At 44.5% G+C, this 27,344-nt stretch overlaps 1 protein-coding gene across 8 annotated transcripts in view; it reads left to right on the forward strand.

Annotated features, from left to right (window-relative positions):
* The window catches only part of LOC116938937 (uncharacterized), a 166,960-nt gene that overhangs the window by 98,520 nt on the left and 41,096 nt on the right, over positions 1–27,344 (forward strand). For all 8 annotated transcript variants that reach the window (XM_032946684.2, XM_032946686.2, XM_032946683.2 and 5 more), the window contains 16 exons: positions 194–247; positions 6,073–6,180; positions 7,092–7,145; positions 8,255–8,308; positions 9,327–9,371; positions 10,407–10,460; positions 11,378–11,422; positions 13,520–13,573; positions 14,271–14,324; positions 18,917–18,970; positions 19,867–19,974; positions 22,311–22,400; positions 22,970–23,023; positions 24,444–24,551; positions 25,271–25,378; positions 25,954–26,007. In XM_032946684.2, coding sequence (XP_032802575.2) covers positions 194–247; positions 6,073–6,180; positions 7,092–7,145; positions 8,255–8,308; positions 9,327–9,371; positions 10,407–10,460; positions 11,378–11,422; positions 13,520–13,573; positions 14,271–14,324; positions 18,917–18,970; positions 19,867–19,974; positions 22,311–22,400; positions 22,970–23,023; positions 24,444–24,551; positions 25,271–25,378; positions 25,954–26,007 — 1,098 coding nt within the window. The remainder of the gene's footprint in view (positions 1–193; positions 248–6,072; positions 6,181–7,091; positions 7,146–8,254; positions 8,309–9,326; positions 9,372–10,406; positions 10,461–11,377; positions 11,423–13,519; positions 13,574–14,270; positions 14,325–18,916; positions 18,971–19,866; positions 19,975–22,310; positions 22,401–22,969; positions 23,024–24,443; positions 24,552–25,270; positions 25,379–25,953; positions 26,008–27,344) is intronic.

Below are 27,344 nucleotides of genomic sequence, written 5' to 3' on the forward strand. Positions count from 1 at the left end.
CCCATCGGCCACACGGCCTCGTGAACTGCGTGAGTTCAGCAGTACCAGTTCAACGCAACCAAAAACTCTGGACCGGTTTCGACATGCAGTGTGATATATGGGGAGGAGGCATAGTTAGGGCGGTCATCTTGCCGTGACACAACTTTATTTTCTGCTCGTGCTCATTAATTCCGTGGTTTTTTTTTACGTGCAGGGTGAAGATGGCTTCCCAGGATTCAAAGGTGATATGGGAGTGAAAGGTGACCGGGTAAGTGCATTTCCATTTTTAAAGCACGACATGAACATACATTTACTTCCTAACAAGTGCACGTGTTTACATAAACACGTTTACAAATATGTGGCGCCCGCAAACACATGTCTATTGATAGATACACTGTCTTGGCATTGCGTTATTTCTATGATAATTTGTTGTATTATATCTTTAGTTTTGTAAATTAAGTGCATTCAGCATGTATATACCTATTTACATAATGCACAAATTCCAAATTTCCATGGTGTGAGCGAATAGATATGTAGGACAATCACTGTCGACTTCCCACAAAGCAGTACTCGTTTTATCGACCCCAGAGGCATGATATGCTGAGTCAAACACAAACTTCGCCTCTGTAACGTGGGGTCACGTTAACACTCGCACAGATGACCCAACATGAATGAAACGCGAGTGCAAGGTTGTGTTGCTTCATGTGGCTGATGTCGACGTAGACCAGACATCCGTAATTGTACATTGAGGTGGTCGAGCCAGACAATTGCGTCAAGATTCGCCCTAAGTCGCAGAAAGCCGGGCACATTCATCAAAGGGTTACCCACAAAACTTGGAGATGAAATAAAGTGTGCAGTGAGTGCAGTGATAAACGGTGACTGCGCCCGGCATGGCGAGAAAGCAAACGGCAACGCAGCAGCAGCAGCAGCGCTGCTTCCCGTAACCTTGTGAGCTTCTGGAGTGAGACTGTCAGGTTAAAAAAAAACTAATTTAGGGACAATGTAAAGATTATTCATTATATGCTTGTTTACCCAGGAAGCCTCGTTGAACGACGCAGGTCACTCATCGCGTGTGAAACACTCGGTGTTGTGGAGGGTGGCGATATCAAACGCACAATCATTGTTGTTACTACTCACATTTTTATTGGTGTTTAGTTTCATTTTCTGGGTTATTTCGGCAAAGTCACGTAGAATGGAAATAAAATAATAAAAAATAATAATAACAGAATAAAATTCTTACGACGTTTTGGCCACAACACAAGTAGCCTTCCTCAGGTGAAGAAACAGGACTGTCCGGAAGACAGCGCTTGAGTGAACCCTGCCAAGCTTGACAGCGTCTTTTAAGCTGTGTGGGAGGAACAAAGCGCCTTGACAAAGGAGTTTACGTATAAATTAGCATGTAACTGGGGGATTAGCATGATGTTGGAGTGAGGGATTAGCACCACAGAGAGCGACGAGCTCGGACCGGAGGAGGAGGGAGAGGAGTTTGCATATAAATCAGCATGTAACTGGGGGATTAGCATGATGTTGGAGTGAGGGATTAGCACCACAGAAAGCGACGAGCTTTGTTCAGACGGACGAGTCCATCTATGTATGGAACGGAGGAGGGGGGAGATGAGTTTACATATCAACAGTAAATTAGCATGTAACTGGGGGATTAGCATGATGTTAGTATGAGGGATTAACACCACGGAGAGCGATGAGCTTTGTTCAGACGGACGAGTCCATCTATGTTCGGAGCGGAGGAGGGGGGGGGGAAGGGGAGGAAACGGCCACGGTGCGCCGCTCTGTCCTGTGTTGCATTATAACTATGCTATAAACTAGACTACTATACATTACAATATGATACCTTCCAATCTAAACTACATTGTATAATATCGTATCCATAGACAAACCCCACCCTTAAATTATACAATGCGTTACTATACACTACCCTATGCTTTAGACTATAAAATATTAGACTTGTAGTATTACACTATGTATTATTCTACTAACCCTACTGTATACCACACTGCTGTATATTCACTATACAATTACGGTACTATATATTGCCTTATGAATTATGTTAAACATTACACTTTTATTCTATTTATTATTATACAAAATGCTATAAACTATACTATTGACCGTCGTGTGAAAGGTACTAAGATGCAGTTCCAGCGAATGGATTGCGGTCTGAAAGTCACCGTAAAATACAATCAATCAGGAACCGAAATGGTTTATAACGTCTTTCCAATGGTTACTAAGCCGGAATCCATTTTCTCGGTTGAAATTGTCTCTGTGTTTGTATATGTGGATAGTCTCATGAACGGATCTCTAATGGTAGCCGGATGGCTTGCAGAGAACCTCCGTCTTGGAGACATCAATATCATGTGAGCCCACTGAATTATATCAGTGATCTGCCATGGCTGAGGTGTTCGTCCTACCATGTTTCAAGTCTGCTTTATGTTCACGGATGCGGTCTGAGATATGTCGTTTGGTTTCTCCAATGTAGCTGCTACCACAGAGGCAACTTAGTTTGTAGAAACCCGGGTACTGTATGTCTGGAACCACATCTTTCAGATCACGGATTTTATGTACTGTGTTGAATCGGACCTGGATCTTGTGTTTATTCAGGATTTTGGAGATATTTTTTGTGAACCCTGTAATTTAGGGTAAGGTGATGGTTTTGAATGGCTCCTCAAGAGGATCCTTCTTCATGGTTGGAGTGATGGCTTTGCGGATTGTGTAGTCGGAGTAACCATTAGCCTTGAGAGCTTGGTGTACGTGCTTGAGTTCACTAGCAATGGGTTCCTGGTCGGAAATGCATTGGGCTCTATGGTATAGAGTCTTGATGAGGGAAATCTTCTGGGATGGATGGTGGTGGGAATCCGGTTTTAGGTAAGCATCCGAATAGGTAGCTTTCCTGTAGACAGAGTGGCTGTTTGAACCATCAGGTCTCCTTTTAATTAGGACATCCAAAAAGGGTAGCTTGCCATCTTTTTCGACTTCAATGGTAAATCTGATGGCTGGGTGTATGGAATTGATGTGGTCGAGGAATTGGTCTAGAGCAGGCCGGCCATGTGGCCAGATGACAAAAGTGTCATCCACGTACCTCTTCCATAAGGTCGGGCGTAGAGTGGCAGTCTGGATGGCGTCAGTCTCAAATTTTTCCATGAAAACGTTGGCTACAACCGGCGGTAGGGGGGAGCCCATTGGGGTGCCCTAAGTTTGTTTGTAGAAAGTTCCATTCCAGGTGAAGTATGTGTTGGTTAAGCAGTGTCTCACCAGGGGGGGTACATCAGTATGCAGTCCTTGATTAACCAAGTCTTCAATGATTGCGATGGTGTCAGGTACAGGAACTTTGGTGAATAGGGAAACCACATCAAAACTGACAAGCAGGTCGTCTGGGGACAGGGAAATACCCTTGATTGTCAAAACCAGGTGAGTAGAGTTTAGTACCGCAGAGGTGTTTTTTTTCCAGTAAAAGGCCGCAGGATATCAGACAGAAAACGAGCCAGTTTGTAGGTGGGGGAGTTGATAGTCGAGACTCTATACCATAGAGCCCAATGCATTTCCGACCAGGAACACATTGCTAGTGAACTCAAGCACGTACACCAAGCTCTCAAGGCTAATGGTTACTCCGACTACACAATCCGCAAAGCCATCACTCCAACCATGAAGAAGGATCCTCTTGAGGAGCCATTCAAAACCATCACCTTACCCTACATTGCGGGAGTCACAAAAAATATCTCCAAAATCTTGAATAAACACAAGATCCAGGTCCGATTCAACACAGTACATAAAATCCGTGATCTGGTGGCGTCTGTAAGATATGTGGTTCCAGACATACAGTACCCGGGCATCTACAAACTAAGTTGCCTCAGTGGTAGCAGCTACATTGGAGAAACCAAACGACATATCTCGGACCGCATCCGTGAACATAAAGCAGACCTGAAACAAGGTAGGACGAATACCTCAGCCGTGGCAGATCACTGTTATAATTTAGTGGGCTCACATGACATTGACTTCTCCAAGACGGAGGTTCTCTGCAAGCCATCCGGCTACCATGAGAGATTCATTCATGACGCTATCCACATATACAACCACAGAGACAATTTCAACCAAGAAGATGGATTCCGGCTCAGTAACCATTGGAAAAACGTTATAAACCATTTTGGTTCTTGATTGATTGTATTTTACGGTGACTTTCAGACTGCAGTCCATTTGCTGTCACTGCCTCTTAGTACCTTTCACACGACGGTCAATAGTATAGTTTATAGCATTTTGTATAATAATAAATAGTATAACAGTGTTATGTTTAACATAATTCATAAGGCAATATATAGTACCGTAATTGTATAGTGAATATACAGCAATGTGGTATACAGCAGGGTTAGTAGAATACATAGTGTAATACTACAAGTCTAATATTTTATAGTCTAAAGTATAGGGTAGTGTATAGTAACGCATTGTATAATTCAAGGGTGGGGTTTGTCTATGGATACGATATTATACAATGTAGTTTAGATGAGAAGGTATAATATTGTAATGTATAGCAGTCTAGTTTATAGCATAGTTATAACGCAACACAGGACAGAGCAGCGCACTGTGGCCGTTTCCTCCTCTTCCCACCCCCTCCTCCGTTCCGAACATAGATGGACTCGTCCGTCTGAAAAAGCTCGTCGCTCTCCGTGGTGTTTATCCCTCATACTAACATCATGCTAATCCCCCAGTTACATGCTAATTTACTGTTGATATGTAAACTCCTCTCCCCCCTCCTCCGTTCCGTACATAGATGGACTCGTCCGTCTGAACAAAGCTCGTCGCTCTCCGTGGTGCTAATCCCTCACACCAACATCATGCTAATCCCCCAGTTACATGCTAATTTATATGTAAACTCCTTTGTCAAGGCACTCTGTTCCTCCCACACAGCTTAAAAGATGCTGCCAAGCTTGTCAGGGTTCACTCAAGCGCTGTCTTCCGGACAGTCCTGTTTCTTCACCTGAGGAAGGCTACTTGTGTTGTGGCCGAAACGTCGTGAGAATTTTATTATGTTAATATTTTTATTATTTTATCGCCATTCTACGTGACTTTATCAAAAGAACCCAGAAGATGAATCCCTGCAGTCACCAAAGCTTTAAATCGAAGGTGTTTAGTTTGTTGTCCTTTCCTCGCGCCTCCGATTAGCATGTTTTGAAAGTAGTTCAACATACATAAATTACATACATATATATGTCATGCAGTGTCATGCATCCTATTGGGCTATATTGCGTCAAAAGTTACAATTTGAAATATGCGTGTATTTGTATGATTTCAGTAGTATACGTTCGATTATTTGTAAATTTCATTGTTAAATTTCAATGTAAAATGTTTCCGTGACTTGATCTGATCAGGTAGAGGTAATAATGTCTCTCTGATGCCACTCAGCGAATCATCTTCCATGGTCGATAAAGTAAATGCAACTTTGTACAACAGTGGTTGTCCAATGGATAGCCATGCCCACACCAAAGGAATGTGGAATATTCACACTGGCTCAGGGCTGAGCAGGACGTTACCTTGGCTTGAATGCGTGTTAATGTGTGTCTGTGTTTCAGGTGTGAATGTGTGTGCCTGCGTTTCAGGTGTGAATGTGTGTGCCTGTGTTTCAGGTGTGAATGTGTATGCCTGCATTTCAGGTGTGAATGTGTGTGCTTGTGTTCCAGGTGTGAATGTGTATGCCTGTGTTTCAGGTGTGAATGTGTGTGCCTGTGTTTCAGATGTGAATGTGTGTACCTGTGTTTCAGGTGTGATGTGGGGAGCGACAGTGTGACAGTTCGCGGATTGCATTATGAACCTGGTGGAAAGAAGTTCGATTCCTGACAAACAACCAATAATCACTGACGAATATCTGAACTTGTGCTTGGCTTCCCCTACGTAGACTCAGCCTTAAATGATTACCAGGTGCAGTGTGTTAACATCGCCACTGGGGAGACAAAGGCGGCTACGTGCGCTGTTGGCCACCCAACCCTGCGTGTCCCGTGCCGGCCTTTGCAGGTGCTCGCTAACATAATTCGACTTTACAGTGTGTTAATGCTCTATGGGGGATCTTTGTCCTTGTTTGTGAATGTACAGGGCGAGGGCGGCCCTGCAGGAGTAAGGGGAGAGGATGGACCAGAGGGGCCCAAGGGGCGCGCAGGCCCTCCTGGTGACCAGGGTCCAGCTGGCGTGGCAGGAGAAAAGGTACGATGATGTGTTTAACTTGTACCGGGTAATCACGTCCCCAGACTCACTCACCCAATGTTTGGCTGCGTCAGTGGCTTACTGGGTTATTGTGAGTGAAAGAAAGTTTTGTTCACCCAGAAAACCTTCCACATGTTTGACCAATACCAGTTACATCGTGTGCTTATGGGATGACACCGGAGAACCCTAAACAGGAAGAGAACATCAAAACTCTACGCAGAAAAGTGCCTAAGTCAGGAATTTATCCCAGGTGCTTCTTGCTGTGAGGCGCGAGTGTCACCACTATGGGACCATAAACACTGGTATTTTCTGAAGGAGGCGAGTCGGCAAAAAACATTAAGGTATTCCTCTCCTATCAGCAGCATTGATTCAAAATAAGCAAACTCCAGATCAGTTTTGTCTGCGACGATAAAACAAACCTCCAGTTGAGTGAACCTGTTATCGCCATGTTTCCCAATCAAGTATGTAATTTGCAAGTAATTAATTTGCTGTGGTTGAATAGAGGCTTGCTAACTATATTAATGGTTTATTATAATTTTTTACACTTGTTTTCCCAGGAACGTCTTTAGACAGTGGTTCTGCTGGGTTTCCGCAGTAGAGGGTGATGTTTGCTGTTTCCCAATTAAGTAATTGGCGAGTAACTTTTCAAATTTGCCACATATCCCCGCTACACAACGATTTACTCTTCTTCAAATGATGTCACGTGATCTTTAACGTCTACCGTGCAGTAGATGCCGTGTATTTTATGGTTATGCACCCGCATTACTAACCAGGACAGCCTACTAGATTATAACCGCAAACCTCTGCAACAAGCGGTGAATGCGCTATCGGGGGACCATGGATGGATCATGCTAATTATGGACTGGCCACCTCAAATGCGATGTCACTATGGAAATCTATTTTGCTTCCAGGGCAAGCTGGGAGTCCCAGGACTACCTGGGTATCCAGGGCGTCAAGGACCCAAGGTGAATTTACCATTGTTACACCCACCACGATTAATACTGTACGATGTTATCATGACTGATAATTATAATGGGAAGTTTATTTTATTAGTATAGCCCATTGAGCTACAAAAATATTTGCAATGCCGACTCGGCTGGCAGACATCAAAGCATTCCACAATTAATATTAAATCATAACCATCATCCCGTCACAACACAAGCCACTCTCGTTATTTTTCTATAGGTTTCATCAATAAATGTAATGTAATTGATGTTACTTCTATGTCAATACAAGAGATTACGTGGTAATACTGTTAAAAATAACGAGCATAAACAGCAGCGGGTTTTGAATCAAATGAGTGCATTAATTTCCACAGAATCAAATGGCTTCTCAGTCCATTCATACCAGGAACAATGGTATTCGACGTTGATCTATCTCTTCCGATGATCTGGTTGATTGTGTGCATGTGTTCAATGGTAGAAATGTGGTTTCCGAAACGCGACTTGCTCATGTGTGTGTTATTTATTTTATGCTGCTACTTCGTTGACAGTGGTGCACAAGCATATAATAACAATGCTCTGCTATATGCTATATGGTCCATTAATTTAAATCCATCATCATTGTCAGCCATGGTCAATCTGCTGATGAATGAAGACCTCCCCAAGTCGCTGACACCTCTCACGATCCTGCAACGTGACGGTCCATTCACCACCTGCACGCTAAATTATTTAATCGCTCCATCTCCTCAGTAAACGTCCTCTCGGACCCGTTCCCTTCCTTGGCCACTGCTCCGTTATTATTCTTGAGCATTAGCAATCACCCCTTCTGGCCACGAAGTACCCAGCCCAAGCCCACTTACCTTTATTAACAGTTTGGTTGATGCCATGAACCGTTCACCTGGGTGTGTTCTCTCATCCACGTGCCCCTCTTTTGGGCGTAATTACGTGCTTCTATGCATGCTTCTTTGCCATTATTTTAATATTGTGATTTGTCCGTGTAATTTTCACTTAAAATGACCTCGTAACATTATGCCATCACTCCCCTTACAATTGTTGTCATTGCCACCTTGTGTTTTTTTTCCACATCAGCAATGTTTACCTTGGTTGTTTTAAAACACTTTTATTTATTGCAGGGCTCCACGGGTTTCCCAGGTTTTCCCGGAACAAATGGCGAGAAGGGTGCGCGAGTGAGTGCCTTCGCAAAACACCGCCTCCCCGCACACACACTACTGCACATTTGCTTTTAGTGATGCAGTAATGGGACATGTTTTTTTTATATAATAGAGATGTCTTGAACCTAGACACCCTTTTGTGAACAGGACTCTGACCAATCCTTCTAGGAACCAGAGGCCTGAGCGCGGAATGACTTCATGCAGCCTAGAAATGGCATAAGCTTGATTAATGATTTGTCATAGGCCCAGGTTAATAACGGAGTTAAAGGCAATGTGGCATACTCGTGTTAGGGGTAGTCAGGACCACTCGAAAGTCGATTGTCAAAGTAAATCAATTCAATTATAATCATGAATAACATAATGTAAAAAAAAATATCATTTACATTGTTTAATGAATACATTCATACAATAATAAGTAATGTAACCAACATTCATCATATAAACATTCTTCCCTCAGCCACAGACCGGCTGAAGTGCACATAGCGATAACGCCATGGTAATCATGTTACATGGGTAACATCATGCTGGCCATACTACAAGGGGGTTGGCTTCCTGGAAACTGATTGGGGCGGAGGGAGGGATGATGTCATCCCTAGCAACCACTGCCACACCCATATCATTGCGATTTCACTTGGATTTGCATATTCCCTTTTGAATTTTTATAACTTTTCTCTTATGACAGTTTATAATTGTACTAAAATCGCAGCTGCCCAGGTAACACTGCTTATTTAATTATGCATATATATATTTTAAAAAATAATTATCAGAGATATGAATTACTTGGTGAATTTTCTTTACATTTGAGCCAGACAGCCCAGTAATTGGTATCTGTGTTCAAGTGACAGGAATTAATTTGCACAGACATCTGCTGGTTTTGCGCTGAACTTCATCATAGGCGACTGCATAGTTTTGATAGACCTATGCTACAGTGGAAAAAGTAGCATCCTTACTTTACAGTTATTATATTTAAATGAATATTGTTATTAAATGAAATGTTACCCCTCCTCTACCCACAACCCCCTTCACCTCACAGGGCTCACATGGAAAACCTGGACCCAGGGGACAAAGGGGACCCACTGTGAGTTGTTGAGTTTAATGTCGTTCAATGCATTGATTCAGTCTTGATCTGTTGCTTTGCTTCAACGTTTGCTTTTAACGGTGTCCACATTCATTCCGCGGTGGATAATTTTCTCGTAGTAATTGCCTCATATTGTTTGCACACCGTTATGACTGACACAAAATAATAATAATCATCATCATTGTGGAGAAAATGAGCAACAAAGTAAATCATCAGATCATTCGTCTCCTTACATATGTGTCCCTCCACGTAACAATTAACAGTGTATCACCCATACGATCATCCACACTGCCTTCTGGAAGTGCACCTTAACAGCAGCATTCGTTCAACACGATCAAACTCTAGACCGGTTTTTTACATTTAGTGTCTCATCAGCAGAGCCGGGCTTTCTTGAACCAATGTTGCTGAACTACAAGATGTTTATAGGCAGCAAAGATCCTCGACAGAGATAGTGGGAGATGTGTGAAGTGTGAGATGTTGGAGATATGTGGAGAGTGAGATGGAAGATGCGTGCAGGGTAACTTTGTCTTAATGGAGATATTTCGGGACCTAAATAACTTAGTTTTATTTAGGAAGATTGTTTAGCCAGGAAAGCCTCACTGAGTCTCAAGGCTCTTTTTAAAGAAGGGTCCTAGCAAGTTGTCCGAGTATGGGGAGACGATTGCTGGGCATTATCCAATTAGGTAATTAAGTAATTTGTGAGTAATTTTTCAAATTTGACGCCAACACACAATGGCCTATGCTGCTTTGAGTGATGTCACTGCATCTCGAACGACTAGGTAAAGCAGATGGCACCTGTTTTTATAGCTAACACACCCGCAGTATTAATCGGAGCGCCCTGCCGGATTCGAACCACCGCAATGAGCAGTGAATACGCTACCACTGAGCCATGTCGCCGCCACAATGAGATAAAGGATACAGCTAAATGTTTGAAATGGGAACGTGAGAACCAGATACTACTATACACGATGTTTCCCGTGATGCGTGCGGGTTCAAGTGTTATAGCGCGCATTGAAATCCACGCGTGTGCAACAGGGTCCACGTGGGGAGAGGGGACAAAGAGGACCCACAGGCAAGCCAGGAGCCAAGGTAACGTCGTTTATACATTCAACTCTTTACATTCAAGTCAACTACTTTTACTAAAATTGTGGACAAATTTAAAATAAATGTTAAATTCATCAGATCGCTGTCATATTACTAAGGGTTATAAGCCCAGCCAGCTAAAGAAGGGTCCTATCACACTCTCATGCAATTATAACCCTCAATACATTTTAATGGTTATGTAACTTTCACGATGAATATTTTTTTAAGTAATATGACAAAGCCATATTGCATTATTTTACGTAAAGTTGATTTATGTTTGTGCATTTTTTCATGAGTTTTTGTTCGTAAGGCAGGAGTCGTTTTTTACTGTAATTTACATTTGGTTGCTTGTGCCCTGATTTTGTTTTGTTTTGTTTGCTTTGATTTCTAATCCGTTCATTTGTTGTGCTTCGTTTTTATGTTAATGCTTTTGTCATTTTGGTGACCCAGGTCACCCTTGAGTTCTCAGCTGGTAGAACAAAATAAACTAAGCATTTGCAGTACACTAGTCCCTCGGTTAACAGTGACATTGGTTAATGTTTTTTTGGTTAATATTTCGCCTCCCATGGAACCCCCATGGTTTTGACAAACGTTAAAAAGTTGATTAACAGCACGTTTACGTTATGGACGTGGTGGCGTCAATTTCGGCCAATCCGAACACTCGTAGGTGGAGCTGAGACACCCAGCGACGCCCGTTTATGAGCATTTAGACCTCGACTGGCTTTGTTCACATTATGTTTTCTGTTTTGGCAGTGGAAACAGCTTACTTGCAGACTCGGTGTATTTCCTATATTAGATTAACAGTTATTTTGGTTTACAGTAGTTTTTGTGGAACTGATTAAAAACGTTAACCGAGGGACTACTGTATATAAACGGTGGCCTAACTAATCTAAGAAAACTTGACATGTGATGTTTGTGTCCAGGGATCGTCCGGAAATGATGGCCCACCCGGGCCTCTCGGAGAGCGGGTGAGTCACCTTTCGTTGTGTTTATTTGTGCTCGCACTACTTGATGGTGGTTGTGCGATCATGTTCGTGGTGATTATCGAAGTAATGGTAGTTCCGTTAAGATTCATAAAAAAAACAATACAAGTGAGGGGGGGGGTAAGAAAGTAAACAGAAAATAAATTACGTGAGACATGCTGAGAAAGAGAAGAGGCATACATAGAGATGGCAATGCGAACCAAATGATTGAATACTCAAAACTAAGAAAAATGGATGAGGAAAATACAAAGAACAGAAATTGGAGACCTCGAATATTGTTAAAGATGCCACAAATGATGATTGCCAACTCACGAAAGACAGCCGCTGCAGAGAAAGGTGGACCAGAGTACATGACAGGGTAGAACATTCACATGTACACAGGTCTCTGTCACGAAAAAAAAAACATATTTCAACCAGGGAATAAAAGCATGTTCAAGGTGAAGATGTGGGTTCCAAATGTCAGACTCTGAAGAAGTCAGCTCTGGCAAAAAAACTTCTGGACCAGATGGTATAACTGAACATCATCAAAGATCCGGGACCATTTGTTGCAACAAAAGTAGTAAAACTATTTATATAAATGTCACGTAAATAAGGACCTGGATTGCCAAATGTCCCATTCTTATTTCAAAAAAGGTGATGAAACTTCAAGAAATAAAAATAAATTACAGATCAATCACTCTATTGCCATTCATCAGGACCACAATAACCTCCCTCGACATAGCTTGAAGTCATGCCAAGCCCTTTTGGACCTATGCGCTTAACCTTTATCAATGCGAGTTTAACCCCAATGAAGCTTGGAGAGCTGAATTAACTTAAAAATAATTCACAAATAAACATCCTGTGAAAACCCAACACAGAATATCCCTGGGTTTGATCTTCCACGAAGCTCATGGTTCACCATAAGCCGCATCCACTGCACAAACCATGGCAACAGATGCGGATACCTGATGCACAAATGGGAAATTTAAAACTTTCCAGTGTGTGACTGTGGTCATCCAGAACAAGACCATACAACGTATAATGACACAATGCCCGATCTACAAATATGAAGGAGACATCACAGCGATACACTCCGCTGGCTTTTGACCGCCTGAATGTGAAATTGTAGTTTTTGCTCTGCATATACATCAGCAGCCATATGACAGAAGAGGAAGAAGACCACCCACGTGCAAATTGTTAACGAAGATCGTTGGGAATAAAACAATGTACATTTTTAAGATCAATCTTCTGAGAAAACTGGATTCATCAAAGGTTTATATCCCTTCGACCACATACAATGCTCAATAAAATAGCAGAAATGACTAATGAATGTAGACATTTGTCTTCGTATAATACGATGCATTCATTAAGTGCTCACAATCTATTTAGAGGCAAATCTACGTAAATTATCATAACTATGTACAGAGATTGAACAGTTCGACTGAGATTGCATTATATATATACATAAAACAACAGCCATTCACACAACAAGGTCGCTAAACAATTGGATACATTTGTCAGCAGGAACGCAACACAGCAGGCTACGTGTTCACATCAGAGTGTGTGTGTATACGTGTTTACTTCCCGCTGTGACATAGGGATCAGATGAATGGACATTAACACAATGCGTCAGAATCTGACAATTGCGCAAAGAAGTGTGGGTTGATGCTTTCTTTGAGTTACACTGATGGGCAGGAAGAGGAGCACGTGAATTAGAGAATTTTCACAAGGTCGACACATGATATTGACTATTCAGAAGAGGACGTGCTCTGGGCAGTGCACATCTCTATAAGGGATGATGGCCAGTGGCAGTCAAAGGAGTGAAAACACAAGAGAAAGACCACTGCGGAGAAGGAGCGCGTGAAGTTCACTCATATGTAAATGCTAGATATACGTTTGCATCGCACGCCCAGGAGTCTGTTGATCATGGTCAATGTGACAATATTAATGCGTAAGGATTGTTAAGGCTTGAGACAAATAAAAAATACTATTTTTACACTCATGCAATCAGAGCAAAAAACGTATCGTTCCTGCTTGGTTGGACATTGGCACTGATGTTGGTGAATGGGGAGAGTAACGATGCTTGTTATGGTGTTGTTTCAGGGTCCTGATGGAGCTCAGGGTCCTCTGGGCCCCCCTGGACCTAAAGGCCCCCCTGTGAGTTCATACACAGTGTTGGTAGAGCTTGGTAGTGCATGGGACATGAGGTCACGACTTTCAGATGACATCACTCTTTGTGTGTCGTCACATGTAGACATATATTACATTTTATACTCAATTGAAAAACAAAAAAGGCAGTATGTCTTCAAAGTTTATGCCTAGCACAAGCTGCTCAATAATATGACACGCAATATTATGTTTATTTGTTTGATATGGCGTCACTCGTGCAAATTGCATCTCAAAATGCTGCAGAATTTGTGAAGCGCAATTTTATGCATGGAGGTTTTTTGAAACCTCAGACAGGCGGTAAGGCAGCCAGAACTGGTGCCAATAATTGCCCAAGCCCTGTCGTCCTATATTGCGATGTTTAGCCAACTCCATCCATGAGTGTTTATGCACGTGAAAGGAAACCAGAATACCCATAGACAACCTAGGCATGCACACATATACAATAATATCAAGGGATCTTTGTCGTTTCCTGTGAAACAGATGGCACGTGTTGTTAAGGTTAATACAGCTGCAGTAATAACCAGGATGGCTTTCCCGAATTGAACCGTGAACCTCTGCAACAAGCGGCGACCGCACTTCTGCTGGGTCATTTACACTGCCCTAAATGTGATCGCGATGTGTGTATATATATGCAAGTGATTATGACGATGATGATTAAATACTTGATAACGTTTAATATTCTTAGGGTCCAGCTGGAAAAGATGGATTGCCAGGACACCCAGGCCAGCGTGGAGAAACGGTAGGACGGGAATTTGTGAATTGTCACCTATAGAGCTTAACAGTCAAAAATCTATGCAACATTTAAGCAGTTCTGTACGGTAGCGTTTAGAAAACGAAAGTTTTGGAGAGAAAAAAACCTTGTCATATTTACCCAGAAAAGCCTCACCGAGTCTCAATGATATTTTTCAGGAGGGTCCTGATACATCGACACTCATACACTGCACTATGCTAACTGTTCTCATCTGAATGCTAACCCTTTTGTCTTCTGGGTGTCTAAAACCCCCTGTCATCCTGGAGGTTGAGGCTCTGTAAGTACCCAGTTCCATTCTGTTGTCTCTATGTTTACTTTTGATCTTTTTTAATTCATGAGCAGGTGAGGCATGCAGATTTCATGTCTAGGCAAGGCTTTACCTGATTACTGACTCACTGATACCAGAATCCTCTTACCTGCTTATCCACCTCTTTTCCTTAAATGTTCTACTGTATCCGTAATACATAATTTTAATCGATTGTATTTCATTCTGCCTGATTTTTTTATGTGTCTTATATATCATGTTTATCGTCACCACTTGATTTATTGTTCAGTACATTTTTATATTACTCTCTACATCACCTGGGATTAAACATCTTCGTTTGACCTACGTTGACAATTATTCATGGAATTACAGTGTGGAAGGTTCAGCGTGCGATCATCGTATTTTATCCACTGCTTGATTTTTAAAGCTCTTTATATTTTATGCATTTGAATTGGCTCCATTTTCTTGAGTCCTTGTAGTGACCCGCACGCTGGCCTTCACACGTGCAGAGATTTTCACGCTGGCATGACATTACTTTTGCCGGGTGACTGTTACTTTAACCAAAGTCACCACGATGTCACCAAACATCATCTCTTGTTACGTGGTGTCGACTTTGTCAACAAAAGCCTCCAGTGATGTTACATTGAGAAATCAGGGAACAGGGAAAACCGGACTAAGACAAATTCTGACCTGCACTCCTCAACTCTGCGAGGTGCAGTAGAGACCACCATCTGGACTCTAGTGGCTACAGTCTCTGTCAGACGAATTTTTCTCTGGAGAGGAGGGTTACTACTTGATGTCAGCGTTTTGCTCCATGGATGGACCGTGATTGTTGTAAACTCATTCGCTGCTTACGGATGCTTGACCGGTGATAGAGTTCGCAGGTCCAAGTGACCAACCGATGAGTAAGCTTGAGTTGAGCATGAGAAAAAGTGACACTGGAACTACCACTAGAAAGTGAGCACGTGTTGGACTCTCCAACCAGATATTCACCCGATAAAATTGTGGTGCAAAGAATTGTCAACTTGTTCAGCAAAGCCTTGGTTATTTAGAATGTCAGTGCAGTTGGAAGGTCTATGGGTGGGAATAACATTATCTCATCCTTTGAGATCACTACTGCGATACATCACAGTTTCAAGACCCTTCAGCAAATGACGTCATTAAAAATCATGACAAATTACATGACAAATGCTCTGTTAAAATCCTGTGCACTTGATCTGCTTCCAAAAATACGCTGAGTTATCTGTGAAACTTCTGCCATTCCGAGTGGACATTTGCAATGCATCACTTCATCATGGCCGACTGCCACTGAGTCAATGCCGACCGTTTTGATATGAAGGACTACAGACCAGCTTCCATCCTCGCCTTCATGTCAAAGATTGTTCAGACTGGTCTGTCACCAACTTGGAGCAACATGGCCTTTATTCGAAGCCTGCAGTCAGCCTTCAGAAGATACTATTCAACAGATACTGCCATTCTCAAGGTCGCCTCAAGCACGCTTCTCACATCTGACCATGGTGATGTCGGCCACTCGCTCTACTTGATCTGTCAGCTGCTCTCGTTACTATCGGTCGCAACATCCTTGTCGACTTTCTTCATCAAGCTTTCCGCATCTGTGGATCCGCGCTGTTGTCGGTCAAGCCGTTCATACAGTGACCAACACAAACTGCCATTGTCGGACAGGAGGCGGCCGAGTCAACAGTGCAGTGTGGTTTGCCGCAAGGACATGGCGCTGGGCCCGCTGCTCTTCCTCCTCGACACCGCCGATGTCATCAGCATCGCTCATTGTCATGGTCTCGTTTGTGTGTTGCTACGCTGACAACACACAGTTCAACCTTCACGCTGGAGATGCATAATGCGTCGTGCGGCTTCCACGCTTGTGTATCGATATCATTGACCGGTGGATATCAACCAGCTGTCTGAAGAAAAAGGCAGACAAGACCCAGTTTTTCGGACTATGACACAGATAGCAGCTGGCTAAAGTTAACTGTCAGACCATCACCGTAAGCAGCGTAGATATTTAGCTGGCAATAGATGTCACGTGCCTCGGAGTTGTCCTCACCAGGGGAACCGATGTTTGTAGTAAACATCAGGCAGTTAGCTTACGAATTAATTTACCATCTCTGGCTGCAGCACCTCAAGGCATTGCGTACTCACTGCTGAAGCGACCAAGAGACTTGTTCTCTTGTTGATTACCAGCCGCGTGGACGACTGTCGTCTTTCGTCATGTGGTTGCTGTTCGCCTTTGTCACCTTCACTTGGTTCTGCACGCCCCCACACAGAAGAACAAATATGATCACGTGACAGCGACTATTCGTGAACGAGCTGCATTTGTTGCCAGTTCAGCAGAGGATCGCTCACAAGCTCTGCATGCTGATCCACAAGTGTTGACACCAATCTGCATCATCCGACCTGGCCGATATGCGTGAGCAAGGTCGCGGCTTTCCGCCTATGCCAGTCGCCGACTCTGGCTGGCGGCGCACGGTGACCTGGTCATCCCACGCACTGAGACTTTGAGATTATGTACATACAGCCCCCACAGTTCCGCAGTGCCTGGCCCCATCTACTTACCTACCCGCTCACCCGCTCACTCGCTCACTCGCACATGTCCCTGGTATCTGGCGCATTTCCGTGGAACTCATCAATGGTTACTGTTCGTGCTTTGTCTCTCACACCCAGTTCTGCAGTAATTGGCTCGAGAAAGAGATGTTCAGTAACACCTATAATATATCACCATAGCGCTGAAAGATTGGTGTGAATTCCCCAATGCACTTGCTTATTTTATCGATTGGAATGTTGGGCCCAACTGAATTTGTTTATTTTATCGATTGGAATGTTGGTCCCAACTGAATTTAGAATGTGGAGCGTTTTGCTTGGTTGTAGGAGGAAACCAGAATACCCGGAGGGAACTCGCTGCGCACACGTTTAGGCAATAGGTAAAGGTGTGATCCTGCAATGGCTTTGCGCATGCCACTGCTGGTGGAAGGATCTCCACGAGAGAGAGTTCTCAAGAGAGTCATGTAGAGGGCACTTTCTCTAGTTTTCCACTCAAGAGCTAAGCTAGTGCTCCCATGCCACTGTGTTCCCATTTATGAGTGGCAAAAAGGAACTATGTGTATTAAATGCACATATATGGAAACGTTTATGGAAACATTTTAATTGGTGGCATTTACATTGCCGCTGTGAGATATCGGCATGGAGCGGTGGCACAGTGGATGGCGCACACTGTGCTTCAAGTATGGGGACCTGATGTTGATTCCCAGCCACGCTTCCTGAACAAACACTGACCGAGCATGCGAATTATGGTCAAACAACTCCCATGACCGAAGCAGCCTGGGGAGGACCTCATCCAGCACTGGATTGACAAATGATTTTAAATTCGTTTTTTGTATCATTGTCAGATATTATTTTGTTATCATTATGATCAATGGAATGCTATTTTTTTTTCATATAAAATGTATCCAGAGTATAATTGCTGATGACTCTACATTTTAGTTGTAATGCAAATCCTTTTCTGGTATTTTGAAAGTAACGTGATGTTGTTTTCTCGTACCGTTCTCATGTATTTCTTACGAATAACTGATCGAACCGTGGGAGTAATAGCACGAAACTGTGATTTTTGGGAATGATGACTGTAACACGTTTCTTCTCAACACTACATAAACTAACATAAGTTCATCACGCGTTACTTGTGCCATAGGATGACACGTGTTTATAATCCGTGGTCCATATGTTCATGTAGAGGCGCCTGTATGCCACCTACTCCCACATCCTCACGCACACTCAAACACACAAAGTCAAAGGCCCCCCGTATAGCCTTAACACACTGTTGGGGTAAGTGCTGTTAGAGAGCACTTATGTAGGCCGGCACAGCACACGAGGGGGTGGGTGGCCAACACCACGCCCGGCCTCCTTTGTCTCCCTCGTGGCGATGTTTACACATCGCACCAGGTACTCATTGGAGGCCAAGTCGACCTAGGGGAGGCCCAGGACCGGTTCAGATAATCGTCACTGGTGTTGGCTGTGAGCGGGAATCGAACTCGGGTCGCCAGGTTCGTAGCGCAGCGTAGCGCTAACCGCTACACTACCGCTCCCCACACACACTCTCACCCTCACTCAGACTTGCACACACTCCCATGGTGATATAGGAATAGGAGCCGTTATGAAAAGTGTATACCGTCCTATACATGAGCACTGTTTACAATTAGAGCGGTCCACATCGATAACAGCTTACACAGTGACACCTGAAAAATGCGCCCCCACCCCCCCCATTCATGCCCGTATCCGAGTCAATCCTCTGTGTTTGTTTGCTCAGGGATTCCAAGGCAAGACAGGACCCCCGGGCCCCGCGGGAGTCATCGGGCCCCAGGTGCGCAGCGTGACGAAGTTTTTTTTTTATTGTGCTCTGTTTTATTATTTGCTCGTGAAAGTATTCCGCCTGGAACATCGCTTTTTTAAGGCGGGGGATGTCTCATTCCAGGTGTGGCTTGACTCGTGCACGCGGCAAACGCGTAATAATGACTGCACGTGTAGTACAACACAAGATTAAACCTACAACTTACACAGTCCGTGTTTATGCAGTGAACATCACGCGAAGACAAGTCGATAAATAAACACACGTGTGGCTGAGTGGTGCCGGTTCGTGTACAACGCGCGAGTGTTGTGCGAGGGAATTCTTAGATTTAAATCAGTTGAGACTGCTGGTGCATTTCAGCGTGTCACTTTCGGAAGATACTCTGAAATTATGTTTAGACACGGAGTACAATAAATAAGCAGATGCTACACCTGTACATATTTGTCCCTCCACTTAAAAATATATATAAAAGCTGTACACATCCCATCAGCCACCCCTCCTTCGAAGGGGCATTGCTTAAAAGCAATACATCTGTGGACCAGTTTCGATATTAATTGTCTGATCAGTAGTCAGGCTCGCTTGAACCAATGCTGGTTACCTGCCAGTGGTTTTAGGCAAGATCCACCTCCATTAACAATGGGTTCTTATTTGACGCAGAGCTAAAGAATACACAGCACGAACTAATAATTCACGTTGTTGTGGAGAATATTGTCAGATTATTTACTTCTATATTCTGCACAACGATTAAAAATTATGATCTTGCTTGAGATATGTGGTCGATTCCCACCCCCAGGGTTTGATTCTCATGATTGCTGGCTTTACCGCCCCGTGCGTGTGTGTGTGATCGTGTGTGATCATGTGTGGCGTGATTGTCTGTGCGTGATCGTGCATGGTCGTGATCGCGTGTGCAGGGCTCCACTGGTGAAACGGGTCCCAATGGAGAGAGAGGCCACCCAGGGCCACCAGGGCCCCCGGGGGAGCAGGGCCTGCCAGGCTCGGCTGGAAAAGAGGGCGCGAAGGTGGGTGTGTGTGTACCATCTGATGACCCCGGCGCTCACTGAGTCACTACTGTCACTCACTCACTGACGGTCCGTCGCCTCCTTGTCACTCATATCGCTACTACTACTATGGCCACTGTTCCCGTCAACTTCAATCGTTGATCACTCCACCCATGTTGAGGGCTCGGCCTACCAGACACTCACTGTTTGGTCTCATTCCACACGGTGTTCAACAACCGCCACACTGCAGGTCACAACAACACAGCAACTCATCCACTCATCCACCACCAACTCACCACACTGCAGGTCAAAACACTTCCCAAGCCACCTCTTTGTGACATTGCTTTCTCATGATGATTCTACTCTGCGACGAGGCCGGGGATTGTGTGCGGGGTCACGTGTGCTCCACGCTGCTGCTGCTCCACCACTTGCGGGTGTTCTTTTAGCCACTACCCCCCCATCCCCCCTCTTAAACTCCCTTCACAGACAACTCCACCTGGTTGCCTGCCTACATGCCTCGTCCCCCTCTCTTCTCTGCTTTCTGGTCTCTCATCAACAACTTCCTCTTTAACCTGCATTGCTCCCTCTCTCGCCTTCCCTTCAGTGAGTGAGTGGGAGAGTGAGTGGATACATGGGTGGGTGAGTGTGTGTGTGTGACCTATATCTTTGCTTTATTGACCTGGTACAAGCTTGTGCTACCGTAAACAGGCCAGGGCTGTGGGTTGTTATTTGTGCTTTTGGGGTCCTTGACTTTTTGCTCACAATTATTAAGGACCATTATGATGGTGGGCAAGCCCTGGTAAAGCTGCGTGGTCGGGAGTCGGAGACATTCTCTGTTCACCTTGGGGTGTGACAGGGATGTCCTCTGGCTCAAACGTTATTTAACATTTTTCAACCACGTAGTTCAAGACGCTTCCCATGGCTGTACCAAAGGAACTTACATCCGGTACAGATACAATAGGAGGCTGATCAATGCTCAGGTGCTGTCAAGGGATGGCTCCCTATTGATTAATCATCTCCATATATATAAAAGGCAAAGTTGTGAATGTGTGTCTGTTCAAAATGTTTAGCGTACTTCCCGACATGCAACAAACTGGAAATTTGCCATGTGGGTACTTTCCAGACTGTACACCATGCAAAAATTATAAAAATGCACTTTTCCTTTTTTTTTGGAGGGGGGAGCTCATTAATGCATATATTTTTTGCACGGCAAGTGAGCTGTGACGTAAAATCTGTCATGTGACCCGCGCATGTGGAAGCGGAACGCATTGTAGAGTAGTGGTTAGCGCGCTGCGCTACGAACCCGGCGACCCGAGTTCGATTCCTGCTCACGGCCACCACCAGTGACGATTATTTGAACCGGTCCTGGGCCTCCCCTAGGTCGACACAGCCTCAAACGAGTAACTGCTGTGGTGTGAACATCGCCACTGGGGAGAAAAAGGCGGCCGGGTGTGGTGAATCCAAGTCCCGGGCGAAGCCGGGTAGTACAGCTAGTGTTATATATGCTGATGATCTGCTGATTGCTAATCACTCTGAGAAAGAGTTGGGGGGTTCTGCTGCTGAACCTGGAGTATGGAACTAAAGAGGTGGTGCATTATCATCAGCCTCACCAAAACTGAGCACCTGCCTGGGTATTTTGTGTGATTCAAAACCCCCTCAACTCTCCATTAGTGATGAGGCAGTTGTGGAGAGAGTGGAGAAGTTAATGTACCTGGGTAGTGTGCTTATGACCGGCTCCGATTTGGCAGCAGAGGTCTCCCTCCGAATAGGTCAAGCGACATAATTTAATTGGATGATTAACACTGTGTGGAAGCTATCTGGTCTGCTGCTCCACATGAAGTTTTGAGTCTTTCCGGACACAGTCATGCCCTCCCTTCCAGAATAGCGGTGGACAAAGGAGCTATGCTGGGCTGCTAAAATGCAGCAATCTAGCACAGTAGGGAGCACAGGTGGTGCATCCGTTTTCTCGGTAAGCGAACGGTACCTGTAACTGTCTTGTGACCTCCTGCCAATGAGCCTTTGACACATCATGTGGCCTCAAAGTACACCTAGCCTGGCACCAGCGCTGTGTTGACATCACTGCCACTTAGGGTTAAATGCCAGCTGTTGTTGTGTGGGTAAGTCAATGAATGATTGAGTGGGTTGGTCGGTAATTGAGTGGGTAATTGAGTGGGTGAATGAGTGAGTCGGTGAGTGGGTATGTAAGTGGATGAGTGAGTGGGTAAGTGGGTGAGTGGGTGAGTTGCCTCGTTCCCCTCTCATGCCCTCCCATCTCCTCCTGTGCGTGTCTGTGCTCTGAGAGATTTGTCACGGTATTGTGTATTTTAAATATACGTTGATGATGTTACCGTGTGCAGGGAGACCCTGGGTTGGTAGGCATTGCTGGAAAGGCTGGGCCACCTGGAATTCGAGGATTTGCTGGAGATCGGGGTATCCCTGGAGCTTCTGTGAGTTACTCATTCTCATTAATAATATACATCTTAATAATTATAATAATAAACTTCAAGTATATATAGCCTTTCATGCCACTGGTCAAGCATTTGTGTATCAGGTAACACTACAATGCAAATTGGTCAGTATTCTCGAATGAGTACATCTATTTATTCTGTTATATGCTCATAAAAAAGCTACAGTGTTTCATATTGCAACAAAATAGATCAACATTGTTATTTATAACCAAAATTTCACAGCAAAAAAAACACTAAACAGTGGACACCAAACGGATTCAATAAAAGGTGGGCAGCAGGGTGGCACGGTGGGAACACCCCTGCCTCACAGCAAGAAGGTCCTGTGTTCAGTTCCTGACTTTGGTGCCTTTGTGTATGCATTTTGTATGTTCTCCACCTATTCTGCAGGAATGCAGCAGCAGCAGCACCAATAATTATTGTGTCATGCTGCTCATTGTGCATCGTTAATCTTCCTTAACTGTCTTCATCCTGTTGCGATACATGCTAAGATTCAGAAGATGTTTCCCTGTGAGTATTCATTGAACCTATTTTGTTGTTTTATTTTTCAGGGCCCTGCAGGCCTGAAGGGAAATGAAGGCCCTCAGGGAGCACCAGGACCTCTGGTTAGCCCTCTCTTATTCCTGCACCCCCCACTATCGCATCTCGAGCTGGGCGCATTGATTCATTATATCGGTGGGGGAGATGTAGTGTCTCGACATTTCTGCTGCGTGACTCCGGCTTCCACGAGTCATTGGCCTTAAGCAATGGCAGCTCATTGCAGCAAATCGAGCAGCTTTCCCAAATTGAAACCGGTATTTTTGTAACCACGATGGTTTCACTTCAACGGTGACTTCTTGTACTGCACAAATATTTAATTGTACAGTTGATCATCGATTATCCAGCGTGCTATGATCCAGCTTCCAAGATTATCTGGCGATCCCAGGCCGATCCGGCAAAACCGGCAGAACCGCTCCCAAGGTTGTACCAGTCCGGTGATCGGCACCATGTGCGTGACAAAAAAGTAGCTATGCTTGATTTCAGTGTCAAATAGTATATACAGTACATTATATACTACATACGGCAACTTAATAAAAATACTGCACTTATATACATTTTTCATGACTAATAACTACCAGACTAAAAACAGAAAATATACAGTGAAATCCAGCGAAAAGTGTTCACATCAGAATGTGCACAAAATAAGCTATTTTGAATAATGATGTAGTGATTATTATTTTGAATAATGATATAGTGATTATTATTTGAAAATTCGGCATCCCTTTCCTCCGAAGCTGCCGGATAAGCGATGATCTACTCTATTGTTAAATTTAAACAGCTACAGCCACACACATGTCGTAATTTAGATTATTTAGTTTAACCCAGGTGAGAACTCCAGAGACCAAGATAGTCTCATGGGCAAGGGTGACCTTGGCTGCATGTGACCTGACTTGGATTCCCATCCAAGGCTAACATTATTTGGCGAGTAAACAGGTCTTGACCCCTCCCCTTCACCAACTTGCACTGACCAGCATGGTGAAGTATGGTTAAACAAACCACATGATCATGATGGCAAGGGGAAGGACTTCAGCCAGCAATGCATTCGTCAACAATTCTATGTCAACATCATTGTTCTTGTTATTTGATGCTGAGCTTTGGTTACTGGATAAAAAATTAGGGATCCACTTTCACCACTACCCCAAATCACAAGGCCACCAGCACCTGACTCTGCTTGACTCTGGATCCCAGCTGGTCATGTGCAATACAATTAGTTGGCATTCACGTTAAGCGTGAGCAAATAGGCAGTGCTGTGTTTGTGGAATGTATTTGTGATGAACGTAAAGTGCTTATAGCATAAATGAAGTCCTATCTCCCAACAGACAGAAGTGCACGATTTTGCCTCTCTGGTGCCCTGTGAGAGTTTGTGTTTGTGTCTGTGCCATGGCATGAATGGCCCCCATGACAAAACCATACGCATTCTACCACCAATAGAATATCACGGCCTAGTCCGCTGACAGGGCATGATGGTGCGATGTCTCATTCTAGGGCTCCCCGGGCGAGCGTGGCCCGGCAGGCGTGGCCGGGCAGATTGGCCTTCCAGGACGACCTGGGCCTCAGGGTCCTTCTGGGCCTGCTGGGGAAAAGGGAGCACCAGTAAGTCGTTATCGGACTGCCAGTGTCATCGCACGACGAGGCCGTGGGTGTGTCTGTGTTTGTTGTGCGTGTGGAATATACATTTACATGTATATTATATTTAACAAGGACTGTTGTCTTCTCAGAAACCCCTCTGCTATGGAGTTCCATAAATCCCCATCTGCAGCTCACTGCTCATCTGAATCTGTTCATGCTGATGAAACCCAACTTGACATAAGCATTCCTCCACAGACCCCCATCTCAGATAACCCTCACACTCTTCCTTGGTGTGGTCTCATCTTGAATTGATGCAACGATTTTTCCAGAGAAATATATCTCAATATTGAGGTTCGCCTCTGGAATATCATCCATGAACCTCAGATCAGCCTCAAGCAGGTTGATGGCACCCACAAACACAGGAAAGGAGCTGCCTACACTCTATGCATTGCTCTGACCACCACTAAGGTTTCCACCTTTCCCAGAGATCAATCTCGGAAATATTTGTCAGTCATTCTAGTTCTATAAAAACTTATAACGGTCAACTCTGTACCACACCAGATTATCGGTACAAATCAATTGCTGTGAGCCGAAAACAGACGCCAATTAGCACACCGTCTGAGTTACTACCTGGGCAGGTGGTATCCCTACAACCACCACAGGTGGCATCCACAGCTGTGGTCATGATGATGTTTTGATCTTGATCTGATATGCATTGTGTGTGCGTGCGTGTGTCCAAATAGGGTGAGAAGGGCGTCATGGGGCCTGCTGGGAGAGATGGCATCCAAGGCCCTGTCGGGTTACCAGGCCCAGCGGGACCTGCTGGACCCCCGGGAGAGGATGGAGACAAGGTCCTGTTCCAATAGAAATATGTATATCATGCCAGAAAAACGCAATTACAAGAGTCAATAACCTTAAAATGTATGGACAAATGGGATTAATGGGCCAGAGGTATCCAGCAGCATTTGATTAGACAAGATAATAACTCCGGGCTGGATTCCTCTTCTCATTGGCAGGCGTGGTCCATTACATGCTGCTGTTTCCTGGCGTCATGCACAGCAGAGTCTATATTTAAACCTGGGAATGGCGTTCCCCATTTTTTTTTTAGCCTGGCCAATACCCACATGAAGTTAAATACATAACAACAACAATGGTGCACAGTAGCACACAGTAGCATTGTTATTTACAAGCATTACAATCTGCTAAGTGTCTCTCTTGCCACGAGACACTCGCTAAGACATCGCTTCCCATGCCTCTCTGAGTTTGTCTTCTTGTTTCTCTCTATCTAAAGTTCTTACTGTGTGTCTTTCTCTCTCTTGTTACCATAGAGAGCTTTGGAGATATTGCTATTAAGATAATGACACTGTGATAAATATCTTGACGATGCTCAACGATATTGTGTTTTTGTTGCTTTGTTTTTCCTTAGGGTGAGATTGGGGGACCGGGACAAAAAGGGAGCAAAGGAGACAAGGGGGAATCGGTACGTATCTGTCTGTTTTACAAGGGGGAATCGGTACGTATCTGTCTGTTTTACAAGGGGGAATCGGTATGTATCTGTTTGTTTTACAAGGGGGAATCGGTACGTATCTGTCTGTTTTACAACGGGGGAATCGGTACGTATCTGTTTGTTTTCAAGGGAGAATCGGTATGTATCTGTTTGTTTTACAAGGGGGAATCGGTACCTATCTGTTTGTTTTACAAGAGGGAATCGGTACCTGTCTGTTTTACAAGGGGAATCGGTACGTATCTGTTTGTTTTACAAGGGGAATCGGTACATGTGTAGTGGGTCCAATCAGGCGCACACTAGAACTTGGAGGCAACACGGTTTATTAACTACATCACATAACCCTTAACGGAATAACAACATAAGGTGGTAACTCACCATTCCTACAATTGGCTATATGCACTTGGAGTAGATGGCTATTTAAATTCTGGATGGGCAACTACAAACCGGACCTGGTCATCTAAGGGCAATTGCCAGAACCCTGAAAGCAGGTCAAGAGTAGAGAAATATCTCGCGCCCGCCAATGCATCTAGCGAATTATCCATTCTCGGCAGAGGATAAGAGTCTGCCACAGATATTTTATTTTATTTGCGGAAGTCGAAGCGAGAACCGTAGACTTCCGTCTTGCTTCTTAACAAGGGCTATAGGGGCACCCCACGGACTGGTTGATGGAGAGATAACATCGGCGGACAACATCTCGTTAACCGCCTGACGCATGTGGTCCTTTTCTGTGGAGCTTAACTTGTGGGCGGTTCTGACGGAATCGGAGCAGCGCCACCCGTGTCAATGTGGTGATTCAAAAGGGCGGTGCGGCCGATATCTTATTCCGCTTTTACTGAAAACGTCAGCAAATTCAACCAAGAGCGAACGCAATTCTGATCTCTGGCCATCTGATAAATTAGGGTTCTCCGAGCAGAGCGCGTTGAGCCAACTCCCATCATCCTCCGACCCTTGGTCCTTGGACCCCGCAGGCCCCTACTTCCACCAACAAAATCACCCGCGAAATACGCGACGGACGCGTGGGGCAAAACAGTGCCCCTCTGCACAACAGACGCGTCCGGCTCCGCTTTCGGGACCTGAACGAAGGGTACACAGTCGTTGGACACCAGCGTTTGTACTTTCCACTAGCGTCAGACCCCGAGCTACTTTAATAGATGGTGTGAGCAGGATTCCCGTGGCGGTTGCCTGTTTATAAAGTTGGTCCCGCAGCCACAATGGGATGAGCATTCGTGCACCGGGTGGAACAGCGATCGTTTTCGTCGCCAGTGCCCGAACCGTGGCGTTAACTGCACGCAATCGAGTGGGGGACGCCA

This window comes from Petromyzon marinus, chromosome 5 (genome assembly GCF_048934315.1).
Source record: "Petromyzon marinus isolate PM22_M1 ecotype Great Lakes invasive population chromosome 5, UKy_Petmar_22M1.pri1.0, whole genome shotgun sequence".
Classification (NCBI taxonomy): Eukaryota; Metazoa; Chordata; class Hyperoartia; order Petromyzontiformes; family Petromyzontidae; genus Petromyzon; species Petromyzon marinus.